Source organism: Rana temporaria, chromosome 9, assembly GCF_905171775.1.
Source record: "Rana temporaria chromosome 9, aRanTem1.1, whole genome shotgun sequence".
NCBI classification, from domain to species: domain Eukaryota; kingdom Metazoa; phylum Chordata; class Amphibia; order Anura; family Ranidae; genus Rana; species Rana temporaria.
Window position 1 is genome coordinate 90,401,566 of NC_053497.1, and position 16,863 is coordinate 90,418,428.

General features: G+C 39.7%; 1 protein-coding gene across 2 annotated transcripts in view; it reads left to right on the plus strand.

The window, feature by feature from the left end:
* Nucleotides 1–15,453, plus strand: part of COL4A6 (collagen type IV alpha 6 chain) — a 294,723-nt gene extending 279,270 nt beyond the window's left edge. The window contains exons 38-47 of one of the 2 annotated variants that reach the window (XM_040323905.1): nt 2,233–2,304; nt 3,482–3,607; nt 3,837–3,947; nt 5,833–5,994; nt 6,815–6,913; nt 7,159–7,302; nt 7,568–7,684; nt 9,563–9,754; nt 11,703–11,989; nt 13,503–15,453. In XM_040323905.1, the coding sequence (XP_040179839.1) occupies nt 2,233–2,304; nt 3,482–3,607; nt 3,837–3,947; nt 5,833–5,994; nt 6,815–6,913; nt 7,159–7,302; nt 7,568–7,684; nt 9,563–9,754; nt 11,703–11,989; nt 13,503–13,763 (1,571 nt within the window). In that variant the 3' untranslated portion in view covers nt 13,764–15,453. The remainder of the gene's footprint in view (nt 1–2,232; nt 2,305–3,481; nt 3,608–3,836; nt 3,948–5,832; nt 5,995–6,814; nt 6,914–7,158; nt 7,303–7,567; nt 7,685–9,562; nt 9,755–11,702; nt 11,990–13,502) is intronic. The other variant, XM_040323906.1, reaches the window with a different exon arrangement.
* Nucleotides 15,454–16,863: the final 1,410 nt, after the last annotated feature.

The following is a 16,863-nucleotide window of genomic DNA, read 5'->3' on the forward strand; positions in this document are numbered from 1 at the left end:
TAAATGGATATACTTCTAAATATCAAAGATAAATGATGATACAAATAATGTTTACCTTTCTACACAAGCTCTTATAACAAAATACCACATTTCAATTCTTGAATGATACATGTACAGTTTAGTGAATAGCTTCCGTGACTCCACGGACTTGTGTAAACAATTGTGTTTACCTTAATCACGGTGTTTCCTTCTCAAAACAAACAGATCTTCTAACCGAAACGTTAAACTTGCACAGTCAAAATGTCATATTGTACACAGCTTGATAATTTTATCAAGACTTATTTTAAATTTAGAATGAATCAATTTTACACACATATCATGATAAAACCATTGTACAAATGTTGGCTTTAGCTTTTTAAAGACAGACAAACTGTGTATGTCTCTTAATATTTGGAATATAGTTATTTCATACTGCAGTTAAAAATAATACAACTCCAGTTTGCTCTGCCATATATATTTTTTTATTTAAATGGTTTTAGTAATGTATATGCAAAAGCAATTCAATTATCAAAAAGATATACATGAAAAGATTAATACTTTACCAGGACTTAAGAATTCTGTCATTTTGAGAAGCTTCAAGTTAGGTGATGAGTCCCACCAGACTTCTTTCAACCTTCTACATCTCTCCGCCTTTTAAGATCTCCTTGCATTCCAGAATCCTCAAAGCATCCTTCCTGCCCAAGAGATAGCGAGAGATAGAGATCCCCCTCTGCTATCTGTAACTCCTTTTTATCCCACCCCAAAAAGTGTGTGTGTGTGTGTGTATGTAATTGATGATGTAATATGACGATGAGCTTTATATGTTACCATGACAACCAAGTATGCGGCCATCTTAAATATTTACTATAATTACTATTTTCTCCTCTAGGGGCAGTGTTGTATAAGAAATTACTTCTAATGTTATTTTCATGACCTTATGCCCTCAGCCTAGTAAGACACCATTAATTGTGTGATGGTTGACATCATGTGTCAATTTCCTCCAGACATTCTGGCGTTCTCTGGAAATATATGGGTTGGGAAAATCTGCCCCACATAATTAGCTGGGGGTTGTAAAATTCCTTGAAACTCTGATCACTGAAATGTAACTATGTTTCATTTCAATACAGCTTATAATACTTTCAAACTTTTCATGGGCTCTACATTTGTAACCCTGATTATGATAATATACATGTATTAAATACTTTTATAAATATTGAAACAGATACACTATAAACATATTATGAAAGAAAAATGTGATAAAAAATATTTAATACAATGACTTATTTGTGAATAAGCCCTCTTGTTTCGTTCATGCAAAGAACAAGCTCATGTGAAACAAGAGTGAGCTCATGTGAAACAAGAGTTTCTTACCATTTTCTTATCTTGTTTATTTTACTAAGTATTCAAACCTTTGAATTATAACCTGGGGAGATGGTACAGACAGACTTACAGTCTGCTTGTGAGACTTCTTGTAACAATGTCTATTCATGAGCTATACACTTAGTTTTAACATTAGAGGTAAAATGGCTTCACTCATGTTCATATGAAAAATATACACATAATATAAAGGCCTATATATATTCTTTTAACCCCAATAATCCAGACAAAAACTATTGCAATATTGGTAATATAATACAAGACTGACAGATATCTATAACAAGCAAAATGCCTAGCAAATTAACAGCCTAGAAATACACTTAAAAGTGTTGGGGATCTCTATCCTCGTTGTCACTGGAGATCACAAACACAGTACTGGAGTTAAGTAACTTTTAAGTGTATTTCTACTGTTACAGACCATAGGCTGTTTATTTGCTAGGCATTTTGCTTTATATAGATATCTGTCAGTCTTGTATTGTATTACTAATATTGTAATAGTTTTGTATGTACAGCATTTTTGTATAGTCAAAGCACATTTACACACTACAGAGGTCTTAGTTTCCTTGCTTATATTGCAAAGTACCCTTGCTAGATAGACGCAAGCAAAACACAGGCTGATCGACTACATGCCACACCGCATTGATGCAGTAATTCATGCAGACCCCGACCAAGTATAGAGTGCAAACTTTACTGTACATGGACATCCTTTTCAGTAAACCAACATTTCTGTATTAAAAAAACTTTTTTGCTTACAGATCTCATGTAATATTCAAATTTTCTGACATACTGAATTTTAAGTCCCCAAATATTAGGATTTTCACTGGTATTTGTGATCAATTATTACAGCAACAAATGTGACGTTTCTGTTTGTTTTAGGCTATCCTGGTTTATCTGGGCTGGATGGATTAAACGGCTTGCCTGGCACAAGAGGGTTACCTGGCACACCTGGTAATTACCATGATTTGTGATCTCAGTTTTTTCAACATAACATTTTAACCTTAACGTTTGCATAAGCTCTTAATGACAAAATGCAATTGATGCTTAGATGCCCAGACCAAAATTTTGCAAAAACGGTGTAATTTGCATAACTAAATAATTTTTGATTTGTTTATAAGGACATATAAACTTTTCTTTGGTAAAATGTTTTAATAAATACCCTGCTCAGGTTATTAACATAGGCTGAGAAATGGGCAAAGATGGCAAAAATATATTTGTTTTTATTTTAGGCACTGACCCCTCTCTAAGGCAGTCCCGGTTATGGTTGCGCTCCAGCCTCCTCTACATACAATGCAGGATTAATAGCCCTGCATTGTATATGGTGAAGCAAAGGGATCGCCCATGGTCCAGGGCTCCCATGAGTGGGGGAGACAGTTTGAGCCAGCTGGGGCACAGAGTATTTTACGTAATACAGTCTGGTTAGCTCTCCCCTAGACTTAACAAGCATATATCCCGGGGGGCAGGGTGAAGCCACACTCTGCAAGCTTGATTTACTAAAACTGGAGAGTGCAAAATCTGTTGCAGCTGTGCATGATAGTCAATCAGCTTCTAACTTCAACTTGTTCAATTAAACTTTGACAAAAAACAAACCTGAAAACTGGTTTCTATGCAGAGCTGCACCAGATTTTGAATTCTCCAGTTTTAGTAAATCAACCCATGTGTGTCACCAGTTCAAACCTGCACGAGTGTCCCCATAACAAGTGGCTTGCTATGGGGACACTCAGAAGGCAAGAGGAACCAGGAGCTCCGGCGAAGGACCCAAGGAGAGGTGGATCGGGGCTGCTCTGTGCAAAACCATTGCACAGAGCAGGTGAGTAAAGCATGTTTGTTATTTTAATTAAAAAAAAAACAATCACTTTATTAATAAATAGACTGACTACTATGAAACAATTTAGGTAATATTGCCCAGACCAAGACAAAGGTTGAGAAGTCACCACTAGACAGTTGTTCCCTGGGAGAAGTTAAGTAGCTGTTTTTAACATGAGGAGTTAAATGGTCCCTATCTTTGAACAGATCTTTGAACAATCAAATTGACTAATAATCAGAACATGAATGAATAGTTCATATGTTGCCCTGCAGTATAACTATGGCCTTTGTTTTCAAATATTTAATTGTTTAACCAAATAAGGCTTAAACGAAGCTGGACGGTCGGGTACACCTGGATTTCCAGGTCCTAAAGGTGAAAAAGGATCTCCCAACACAGTACCAGGACAACCGGGATTTAATGGTGGAAAAGGCAATCGTGGAGATCAAGGTAAGGCGAGATCTTAAATTTTGTTTTTAATTTCTCATCAGTTGTTTGTAATAATGTATTTGCTCCGGAATCCAATGTAACCCCTGTTTTTGCTGTAATCTGTGTTAAATTAACATGGAAGAAGAGACAACCACAGACACAATATTTCATAATGTGTCAGGCACTGGTTACATATTCAATTATTTCAATTATTTCTCATTACAAATGCATTTGGTTATGATTGTTTTAGGTTTTCCTGGTCTCCCTGGACCTCCTGGATTACCTGGCCCACCAGGAGCAACCAATGTCATACCTGGATTTCCTGGAGACCCTGGACCAGCTGGACAAGATGGAGAGATGGGTATGATTAAATTGATTAACTATGTGTTTCATTAGCTGAATTCCCTTGCCTACTTGTAGAGTAAACAAGAAGAATGCTGTTTGACCATGTATTTATTTAGACATTATCAAAAATCAAACATTTTTGCATAGGTTGCAGCTAATTCTTTCAAAATCAATATAAATTATTCTGTGTAATTGTTTTTTTTTTTTATGATATGCACTTCCCCTTTTCCTTCCTACTCCTACACATCAGTACACAAAAATGTTCTGTAAAATGATGTGTTATGCGTTACATGTGAAAAGTTAGCCTTGTGCCCCATACACACGTGCGGGATTTCCGACGGGAAGCGTTCCCGTCTGAAATCCCGAGTAGAAAGCCGAGAACCTGCTTGAAATCAATTTAAGTGTTTTTCGCTATACTTTTAATTAGTAGGTATACAATGATTTTGGGGCCCTCCACTCACTACATTTTCGACTACATTACACCGCTCTCTGTATGAACATATACATATAATTATTAAAATTACAGCATATTGAATTTATCTAAACAAAGTCTATTTTTCAATCTATTTTTCAAAGATATATCCTGCTTAACACTTTAAGGCAGTAGTCTCCAAACTGCGGCCCATGGGTTTTTATGTGGCTCTTTGCTTGCATTTATCCAGTCCTTGAGGCACGATTCCTCTCACTAACATCAATGATGAGGCACAAATCCTCTCACAAGCACCCAGTGATGGAACGTTATTCTTCCCATTGATCTAAATGATGGAACACTATTCCTCCCACTGATACCAATGATAGGACACGATTACCTCCACTGACACCAACGACAGGGAACTAATCCTTACTCGAATATGATTCGGTGGGGAAGTCCGTTATTCAGGTTATCCTTCACCACACCAAGGCTCGATCCCTAGCAGAAGGTCTTGAGTCACAATTACTGTGCAAGCCCAATAAGACATACCCCACATATAGACTCTTCCCAAAAAAAAACTGGGGCATGGCCAAGCAATTACAGAATGTAACAGGGTTCATGTACTATAGTCCCATCTTGCACAACTTTACATCTCCAGAACTAGCCAAACTTCAGCATTCCGCTAAGTGGCAAACATACAGAATATCAATGGGAAGCCACCCTGTAGCAAATGTAGAAGGGATCACAGGGATCTTATTCATATGTGTGGCGCTGCCCCAACTTACACCAGTATTGGAAGTCGTAGTAGACACTGTCAATTCAGTTTTCCAAACTAAAATAAAGCTAGAACTGAAGCAATGTATACTAGTTATACTTCATAATGGTAACTTGTCAACACATCAGATTGAGGCACTATCTAAAGCAGGCCCATAAACTGATTCTCTGGTATTGAAAAATGGAGACCCCCCCCCCCCAACTCGAAGGAGTTGAAATGTGCTATGGGAAAAAGCTTACGATATGTTAGGCTAATTTATCTTTTCTGTAGATGCCCAGTGAAGTTAGAAAAACTATGGGAGCTCTGGTTGGCCATCCCAGGTCTCGCACTCCGGGATCTGGTGCTACACAGATGTCTGTAATTTCTTCCTGACAGGGTTTTAACCACACTTCCCTTGACGACAGGGCCGAGACAGTTTGCACTCTGAGCTGAGAATTAGTGAAGTCTCCATTTGTTGGTTTTGTTATTCTGTATGAGCCGAAATCAGTGTTCATATGTAGTTTTTACTGGTACGGGACACTGTTCTTGATAAGCGGTTTTCCTGTAAACACTGGCACTTTTCCTTCCTGTTATTTGCATTAGACTGTATGTTTGCAACTTCAATAAACCTTGCTTTCTGAATAAAAAAAATTTAAAAAATATAAATATATATATATATATATATATATATATATATATACATTTTCCATAATTGTTTATTTTTTATAATTTCAGGACTGCCAGGACGCCCTGGACCACGTGGCCCCCCTGGTCCATCCTCCAATCAAGGAGACACAGGAGATCCTGGATTCCCAGGAACACCAGGCAGAGGTAGTACAAAGGGAGATCCGGGTTTCCCTGGAAATCCTGGCAGCCCTGGAGCTCCTGGAGTGAAGGGTAAGTGTACGATATTCCTTTTATGTATTGTCACAACGTAGGTGCCAAAGGCATTTCACATTTTGCTAGAGTTTAAAGCCTGTGCATGGTGCTAGAACCATGTACTCACATGTGCTTATTTGCTGGAGTTTTGGCAACTTCAAATAGATTACTGTCAGGGCTCTAATAAGCTGATCACAGCTGTCTGTCCAGAGATCCAGAAAATTAAAATTGTACAAGACTCATGGTTTGAGATAGTTGCATGGTTATGGGGCTTTAACCAAACAAACATGAATTGGGCACCTACATAGAAGGGCATTAAAGCTGAAGCTTAGTCAAATTTATTTTTAAATCAGCACAAGGGAGTGTACTTAATATTGGTGTGGTGTCCCTTGAGCTTATGGCTGCTGCTTTAGTTTAAATCTTCTATCCTCCAATCCCCACACCCTTACAGCAGTAATCTTCTGGTGTTGCAGGGATTAATAGAGCCAAGAGAGCTGCGGCAGGTACTCAAGAGTGCCAACTATGCCTGCCCTTTCTGCCCCTTCCTCCATTGATAGAAGCCTTACTATAGCTTTCATGAATGAAAAGCAATTTACGAATAGAGGACAGGCAAATTATTGAAAGGTCTGCCTCTTTCGTTCATAGAGTGCTTTTTATTCATATAAGCTTTTATATGGTGTGTATGAATTTGGATATTTACATATTTGTATAGAAGTAGATGAAATAGAAAAAAAAACTATTTCCATGGACATTTAGTAATTGCCAAAGGTAAATTTACTATGCCATTGCTCCCCGTTGCTATTTACAGAGTTGCCTGTTTTTGTATTTCTCTATTTAGGTTTAAGAGGTGATCCAGGTTTCATTGGGAGTCCAGGAAAAGAGGGCCCTGTTGGAGACTCCGGATATCCTGGACTCAAGGGAGAAAAGGGGAACCAAGGTATATATGTTTATATTACTACATACAGCACACAATTGACATTTTCATGGTACTTGTGTGCATGAAACATTTTGGTATGTATTGTTATGACAACTTCAAATTTACAAAAGATACTGCTTTACTTGCCACATGACTGAAAACGTTGTTTTGTTGGGAAAAAATTTCTTGTGTGAACTACTTTTGCCATTTCCTCTGTGATATGTTGCCAAATAGCTTGCCATTAAATACAAGTAACTTGTTTCCAGGTTTTCAAGGTCCGACAGGGCGTCCAGGTCCACCTCCCTTAGATTATTTTGATCCTTCTTTTGGAACTCCCGGACTCCCTGGAATCAATGGCTTTGATGGTGGGCCAGGTGATAGAGGTCAACAGGGACTATCAGGACCTCCCGGTAAGGAAGATGAGTTATTATATACTAATATAGTACTATAGAACTCCATAGTCTCTTCAGCCCCAATTATATTTATATCTAAATAATTTGAATAATAAAGATGCAGAATTTCCGATGGGACTGTTGTATATGGAACATATTGGCTCTGTAGACTGATGTATTATACAAAGAATTATCAGTCGGTACTAGTTTGTTATTGTTTTTCTCTTACCTTCCCTTTGTCTGTTGTCTCTTACCACTGTTATACCTGTTAATTTTCCTGCAGGCAGCAAAGGCTTTCCTGGTCGCCCAGGGCAGATGGGAAGGAATGGATCACCAGGTCAGCCAGGATTTATTGGTGATGCTGGTGAACCAGGTATTCCAGGATCCTCAGGTTTTGAAGGTAATGTCCTTTTTAGATAACATTGTTTTTTAAGGTCCCCACCCCATAAATGTTAATCTGTAAACCACGTCTTTGTTAAAATAATCTGTAAACCGCGTCTTTGTTAAAATTGATCATATAATGAAAATATGTTCCTGTTCATACCCATCTTAAGCTTTTAGGCCTACACTAGGCAGGAGATTTTAATTCATTTTGTAGCATGAGATCAACATGTTATTGATAAATGTTTCATTGCCAGCACATTTATATCAATATGTTGCAGACTAGGTGTTTTTTTTTGTAAGAGGCTGATACATTTCTACTAATTAATACAAAACAAACCATGTATTTTAGCTGTTAAAGCGAAACTGCAGTCCTTTAATGACCTTTGTATGCATATATTCAAATAGATCTGCTTAAGTGTTACTAAACCCACAACAGTAAAATCAGTCTGTATATGGAGTAAAGCATGCTTGTTATACTCACTGTGGAACTTTAGGGGTTAATCCTCTGCATTGTGTAAAAAGCCTGTTTGATCCTGTCTTCTCTGATCCTCCCCTTCTTTTACTGTTCTCAATCCATCTGCTGATAGTACAAAGCCCTAGGAGGTACTCTGCATCTGCTGTTTGATGTGTGTTGGTAGAATTTTTTATTTTTTTGGGGAGGGTGCATGTGATCAGCACACGGCCAATCAGAACTATCCAGACAAGAAAGTCAGGGGTTATGCAGCCTCATTGGACAGTCAGAGGAGAATGAAAGCTCCTCCTACAAGCTTTAACCAGTGCTCAGCTAGACACTGATAAAATCCAACAAGACTGCTTTATACTGCTGATGAGAAAGGGTATTTACTGTAGCCGTTTATATTTACTAAAATAATTGCATTTCCATGTTCTGTGTACTGTGGGAGACCAGACATAGTGAATGCAGGCTCCTGGGTGTATTAACACTTTATTGTAAGATATCTTACTATCTGCTGTGTCTTGCTGATCCTGCTCTCTCACTGTAAATTTAAACAGGGTCTGTTGGTTAAGACAGTAGATTTTCCATATATGTTTCCTAGGCTTTAGAATATACAATGGAGCTTGGAGTGGGAATATTCTGTCCACTGAGGAGAAATGTGAATTTTAATGCTAGTTCCGTTCTAAAATAAGCCCCAAATCTGCTCCCACTTCTAGTGATTGCAGCCATCACTTGTCATTAGTCAGCACCGATTAGCAATTGTAGAGTGAACATATTATCCAACTAAAAGGAGGGATTTAATGAAAAACAATAGCAACTGCATGCTACTGAATAATGTGTGCTGCCAGAAGAGCACACCACTCACAAGAAATATGTACATAATGTCTGTGAGGGTTTTACAATCTTTTTTCTGAAAGATGTGATGATATGTGTTTAGTTATATATGTTTATTTAAGCGGTTGTATACCCCATAATTATTTTTTATTTTTTTCAAACTTGCAAGGCAAAGGCATAATGAGCTAGTATGACTAGCAGTGACTAGAGTGACTTTGCCTCTCCGGGGCTGTGACTGGCCATAGCGGCGATGACGTCACTCCCACGCATGCGTGCGGAACGGCACCATCCCCGCGCATGCGCACATTTCTGGCACTTTCCGGCAGGCTCCCATTCAAGAGCCGCCGTGCTCAGTGCGCCTGCGCCGTTGTCTACGGCACGCATACTCCGTAGACATCGGTGCCCCCTTTTCTGCAAATATCTCCTTAACTATGTAGGTTAAGGAGATATTGAAAGCACATACAGGTAAGCCTTAATGTAGGCTTACCTGTAGGTGAAATTATGCTATAAGGGTATACAACCGCTTTAATCAATATAGCTTATTGAGCATAGGTAAAAGAATTTCCCCCAAACAAGTTCATGCTTGACATTTGCTGCTGTTTGCAGGTTCTCCGGGAAAACAGGGCAGCAGTGGATTGCCTGGTATGCCTGGAAGGAGTATAAGTGTTGGTTATACCTTGGTGAAACACAGCCAGGCTGAAACAATTCCTATGTGTCCAGTTGGAATGAACAGACTTTGGGATGGCTACAGTTTGCTGTATGTAGAAGGGCAGGAAAAGGCTCACAACCAAGATCTGGGTGAGTAAATTCTCTGCTACTGGGGAAAGCATAGATAATGATATGTGATGTCATTTATGCATTTGCAATATGTTAACTTTAAGGGCACTTTCACACTGGGGCGGGCGGGCAACGGCGGTATAGTGCCGCCATTTTTATTGTTGTTTTTGCAGTGCCTTTCGGCCACTGGCGGGCGCTTTTAACCCCTTGCTAGCAGCCAAAAAATGGTTAAAAGCACCCTCAAAGCTCAGCTGCAACGGGCTTGGGCTTTCACACTGGAGTGACAGGAGAGGCGCTTTACGGGCGCTATTTTTAGCGCTATAGCATCTGTAAAGCAACTCAGTGTGAAAGTAGCCTAATGCCACGTACACATGATCAGACATTCCAACAAGATAACAGTGGATTTTTTTTCCGACAGATTGTTCGCTCAAACTTGTCTTGTATACACACGGTCACACAAATGTTGTCGGAAATTCCAAACATCAACAACGCGGTCACGTACAACACTATGACGAGCTGAGAAAAATAAAGTTCAATGATTCCCAGCATGCGTAGGATTTTTGTGCATCGGAATTGCATACAGACAACTGGAATTTCCGACAAGAACTTTTGTTTTGGAAAAATTGAGAGCCAGCTCTCAAACATTTGTTGTCAGAAATTCCAGCAAATGTCCAATGGAGCCTACACAGGGTCGGAATATCCGGCCAAAAACTCACATCGAACATTTGTTGTCGGAAATTCTGACCGTGTGTACGTGGCATAAGAGTTGTACTCCCATCTACAAGGACAGAAGAAGAACATTAAATGGCAACTTTACTAAATGGGTGTTGAGTTTAAATTATACAAGAAAAGATACAAACTTGGTATATTTCCTCTAAAAGTTGGTATACTGAATAGCTAAATGATTTAAATATAGGTCAGAATAAAAGAAAAGCTTTTTACTCCTAGACTGTATCCTGATCTATATAGATTGGAAGGAGGTAATAAAACATGCAATAGTAATCATGCAGGACACAGGCTGGATATTCATAGACCCAGGGTTATAGGCTGCTTCCTTCAGGTGATTGGACTCTGGCAAAGCTTGAGCGTATAGCTATAATCATACCCCACTCCGTGAGACCTCAGTTTTGTGTTAGTGTCCTGTAGGTGATGGACCTCTTCTTTATGGAGACGTTTCTATGCTCAACTAATGCTTATTACTTTAAATTCTTCAATGAACTCTTCACTGTCTTCTGCTATAACATTAGAAGCAGTGCATACAGATCAGTGAAAACACAATTTGTTTATCAGATTAATAAAACATATTTAGATGCAGGGATCTCATCTATTCAATTCAAAGCAGATACCTGTACAGAGTACATGATATTACTCAAACATAAAAATAGAACAGGTCCAAAGAATCTGAGCAGAATTTATGCCTGATAAGCTTGTTGTATTAAATTGATATTATAGGTTTGTTTCTTTTTCTTTTAAAATAACAAACATGTTATACTAACCTCCTCTGTGCAATGTTTTTGCACAAAGCAACCCCGATCCTCTTCTTGCCAGGTCCCTGCCAGTGCCCTTGACCCCTCCCACTTGCCAAGTGCTCCCAATAGCAAGGCACTTGCTATGGGAACACTGGTGTGTGCTCCCTCACAAGCCCCGCTCTATGTGCCCATAAGACACATAGAGCCGCGGCTCGGTCCCACCCCCACCCTCTCCTCATTGGCTCACTGGTTGTGATTGAGAGAAGTGGGGACCAATGGCTCCCGCTGCTGTGTCAGCCAATGAGGAGAGAGAGACCCAGGACAGCCCCGTCTTCCGTGTAACATCGCTGGATCGGGATTGGCCTCTGGTGAGTATTGGGGGGGGGGGGCAGCACACATAGAAGGCATGAGGGTAAAAAATCTTCAGTCTTTACAACCACTTTAAGTTTTATGTGTAGTGTTTTTTTTACAATCTCTGAAATATCTGTTTTATATTCTAGGTCTTGCTGGATCTTGTCTGCCCAGATTTAGCACAATGCCTTTTGTGTACTGTAATATCAATGAGGTCTGCTACTATGCAAGCCGAAACGACAAGTCTTACTGGCTGTCTACCTCTGCTCCTATTCCTATGATGCCTGTGTCCAGCACTCAGATTAGAAACTACATTAGCCGCTGCTCTGTGTGTGAAGCTCCTTCCCAGGCTGTTGCAGTTCACAGCCAAGACAGCACCATCCCACAATGTCCTGATGGCTGGAGGAGCCTCTGGATAGGATATTCTTTCCTAATGGTAAGTTTACTGATTAGTGATCTGAAGATAAGAATAGCAATGTGTTAAGAATATCCAGCTTGATAGTTTTTTATTTTACTGAAATGCAATCAGCCAGGAGGTGTGTGAATCAAGATGTAAAGGTGCCATATACACACTTAATTGAGTATGTTAAATAATGGATCTTTTTGGATACTTTTATTACCTAAGAATTACACAAACAGGCACACCATAGTTTTGATTCCTCCACAACGATGTGAAGACTCATTACCAGTTATCGCAAGCGTATGATAAAGAGTTGTGTAAGTTTTTATATCGTAGAAAAAGACACTTGCAATAAAATTTTCAGAAAATTGGTTCAAAAATCGGCATCATGTAGCCAGAGTTCTATACATTTTAGAGTCAAATACTTTGAGAATCTTTGTATTAGTAAACTATAAATTGCCCCCCAAAAATCCACATTTCAATACTTTACAAAGCATTTGGTTAAGTATAGTAGGGTGAGTGAGAGATTAAGCAATAGACGTACTGTAGCTTGTGCTTGTATAGTGCGAGGTAACTTTTAAACTTATATAGCCGGATTCAAAAAGAATTACGACGGCGTATCAGTAGATACACCGTCGTAAGTCCGAATGCGCGCCATCGTATATTTAAGCGTATACTGGAAACCAGATACACTTAAATTTGGCTAAGATACGACCGGCGTAAGTCTCCTACGCCGTCGTATCTTATGTGCATATTTACGCTGGCCGCTAGGGGCGTGTACGTGGATTTACGCATCGAATATGTAAATGAGCAAGATACGCCTATTCACGAACGTACGTACGCCCCGTCACAGTAAGCTACGCCGTTTACGTAAGGCGTTTTTGCGGCTCAAAGATAAACCACCAAAAAGATGGCGCAGCCCATGCAAGGTATGGACGACGGAACAGCCGTCGTATTTTACGTTGTTTGCGTAAGCGTACGTGAATGGGGCTGGGCGTAGGTTACGTTCACGTCGAAAGCATTGAGCCGACGTCGTTACGTAGGGAGTATTTGCGACGTGATTCATTTACATGGGGTCACGGTTAATTTAAATGAAGCCTGCCCACTACATGCCTACTTTGAATTAGGCGGGGTTACGCCAGGCCATTTGCGCTACGCCAATGTAACTTAGGGAGCAAGTGCTTTGTGAATACAGTACTTGCCTCACTATGTTACGTCGGCGTAGTGCAAATGGGATGCGCTACGCCGGCATAAAGATACGCCGCGATACGTGAATCTGGCTATTAAAGTTTGGAAATTTTGGAGGACCTGGCCATTATATAATTGTAGGATATAAGTAAGGCCCCGGAAAACCAGTTGTCAAAGCCTTCTAATTTCAAAAGCTTAGAGTAGTTAAAGTTTTGAATAAAACGGGTATAGTTTGTATAGCCCATGATTTGGACAAGAGATTTAATTCTGTTTAATACATTTATATATCATGCATATGGTGGTGTTGCTTACATTCTGTTATTTACTTTTTAAAAGTAATTCACAATTATCCTTTTTACAGCACACAGCTGCAGGTGCAGAAGGTGGCGGCCAGTCCTTAGTGTCTCCTGGCTCATGTCTGGAAGACTTCCGGGCCACTCCATTCATCGAATGCAATGGCGCTCGTGGAACATGCCACTACTTTGCCAACAAGTACAGTTTCTGGCTAACTACTGTGGATGAATCAAGGCAGTTTGGAGGGGCTCCCCCCTCTGAGACGCTGAAATCTGGGCAACTTCGAACACGTGTCAGCCGCTGTCAGGTGTGCATGAAGAACTTGTAGCATGACTGCTTTACCAAGAACTCCTTGCCTTGATTTCCAGCTTCCATCAGTGTATATAAAGGTACACAAGCTGGCCATTCTGATCAAAGGCAGAACTTGGAGATTACAATAAGGCACTTTTTTTTTACTAAATAGCAAAGAATATCTGCTGTAAACTCATCAGTCAAATGATAAGTGAGAGGCCGTACAATGAAGTATGGACAGTCACATTTCAGAGAGGAAATATTTTAAAAGAAATGGTGCTAATCTTATTTTTGTCTTATTATTATTATGTATTATTCATGGCTACCTCAGGAAGGCCTCTGTAAATTTTAATCTGTGCTATAATAGTCTCACGCCGACAACTGAATTTCATTGGTGGTGCTAGCTGGAATTCAATCTTGAAAGAAGGAACTTTGAGTTCACAACGTAATCTGGAAGAACCCAACAGATTTATTGTAGACACTTGTGTGTGATATTTCAATGTTAGCCCTAAAGTAGATGTGCATCGCAGTCAAGACAAAAAGAAGATTAATGGCGGAAATTAGCAGTCTATACCCATCATCTTTGACCTTGAAGAACCGGAAATATAAGCATCCTTTGGTTATAATGATGACTTTATGTTTCTACCGTAAACAATTCTCAAGCAATCCTTTCATGTAACTCTACAAAAAACAATCTTTTATCAGTATGGTAATGGATTTCATCATCAATGCCTAAAACACTTCCTCTGCTTCTCTAATGTCACAATGTCATCAGCATTATGTAAATAAGCAGATTGTATTGAGAAAGGAGTGATGCCAATCCAATGTGATCATTACAGTCAGGATATCTGTAGTTTATCCTGGGAGACCATTACTTCTACTATCTATTCTCTACTATAGCCATATTAGCTGCTCAGAAAATGAATACAGGATGCAAACATGTAACAAGACAGAAAGAAAGTATACAAAATCATTGTATGATGCTTAGTCAGGCACCATTGTTGTGTTTTTAGTTAGATGACAGGTTTGCTTAAAAACACTATTGTACAGCAATAATTTTAATAGCCACGGTGCAATTAACATCACACGAACTGCGAGATTACTGATCCTCAATAGAGTGGATCATTCCCACCAATACATTGTAAAGGCACTAAAAAATAGCACAGCTTTTGGCTGTCATTAAACCATGATGTACAATAAGGTATGGTGGGGCAGTCCACATCAAACAGCTGTAGATTCATATTGTGATAAGTCAGTCATTAAGCTGTTTTTGCAGCATCCCCATATTTTTAGTCTTCTGCGGAAAAGAACTGACTATTTGTTGACCACTAGAGCCTGGTCTTTCCGAGGTAGCCTTGGTGCATTTATTTTGTAATTATAAACATTGTTTTACACAGAGATCCCTTCACTAGTTAGAAATACCACAGTGAAATGTACATTATTTTTAGTTGATTATATGTTTACCAAGTTATATTTTACTTTATATAATTTTAATTCCAGAACCGTTTGTACTGTATTCCATAACAATCTGTGTGGGATTTTCACTTTCTACTGCTTACTACTGCAATGAACCTCATTTGGTCCTCACCATGCCATAACACCTAACAATGGTTGTATTTGATGTCTCACACCATCAACAGTGCTGTGGAAGGGAACATTGTACAAAGTGATCTGGAGTGCACACAACCACTCTGTAAATTTAAAATAAAATTGATCCCTGATTCACATATTGTGTTAAATGTGTTTCTAGAGAGAACATCAGCAGTTCAGGATGGTATGAAGATATCAGATTATGGTAGAAGCCATAGGCCTCATTCACACTGGCAATGACATGCATGTGTTTATAGGGTGTTTATAAATGTACATAATGGGCCAGATCAACCTAGTGCGGCGCATTGTTCCGTCCGGCATAGCGTATCCCAGATACACTACGTCGCCGTAACTTACAGTGTATTTTCCGTATCCTCAAAGAATTTGCACCGTAAGTTACAGCGGCGTAGTGTAACTGTGTAGGCGTAAGGGCGCGCAATGCAAATGGATGAGATGGGGCGTGTTTTATGTTAATACGTCTTGACCCAACGTAAATGACGTTTTTTCTGAACGGCGCATGCGCCGTCCGTGGGGGTATCCCAGTGCGCATGCTCCAAATTAACCCGCAACAAGCCAATGCTTTCGACGTGAACGTAATTCTACGCAAAGCCCTATTCGCGAACGACTTACGCAAACGATGTCAAATTTTCAAAATTCGACGCGGAAACGACGTCCATACTTAATATAGGATACGCCTCATATAGCAGGGGTAACTTTACGCCGGAAAAAAGCCTTACGGAAACGACGTAAAAAAATGCGCCGGCCGGACGTACGTTTGTGGATTGGCGTATCTAGCTAATTTGACGGCATTCCAAGATGTACACAAGTCGGATCTAGCCCAGCTTCAGGCGTATCTTGTTTTGTGGATACAAAACAAAGATAACTAGAAGTTACGCGGTGTATCAATACATACGCCGTCATAACTTCTTTGTGGATCTGGCCCAATGATTTTTCATAGTATAATTCACACTGAAAGGATAATTTACTAAAGGCAAACATACTGTGCACTTTAAGTGCATTAGCTCAAGACCTGAGGGGAAGCTCTGAAATTAGGGGAAAAGTTTATCTCATTTACTAAGCTCTGGAGCAAATGCACAGTATAATTGTAAAATCAACCCTTGTGTCTACTTGCATTGTTTAGCTGTGTTTAGAAAAAATGGAATTCTGTGCATCCAGAGGAAGATTCGATACTCTAAATGCACGTAACCATTTGTAAACATATAAATGCAGGAGAAGTGTACATGGGAAGCATTAAAGCGGTAGTTAACTCCACTATATGTTTGTTTTAGGGACCCCCCAGGTGGGTTATGCCATAATGTGCTAGTATGCACAGCATATTAGTACAATATAACAGACTAACCTGTCAAAAGGTGCCCTCCAGTGCTGCGGTAAGATCAATCCAGCTGGCCCCTGTAGCTTTTCCCGGTCTTCTTTCCAGGTTCCTTTGACAGGCCAGGCCGCGATGATCACTGTGGCACAGATCGGGCCGTAAATGTTCGCTTAGCTGCGCATGCTCAGTGTACATGATGGCTGACAGACAGGAGGAT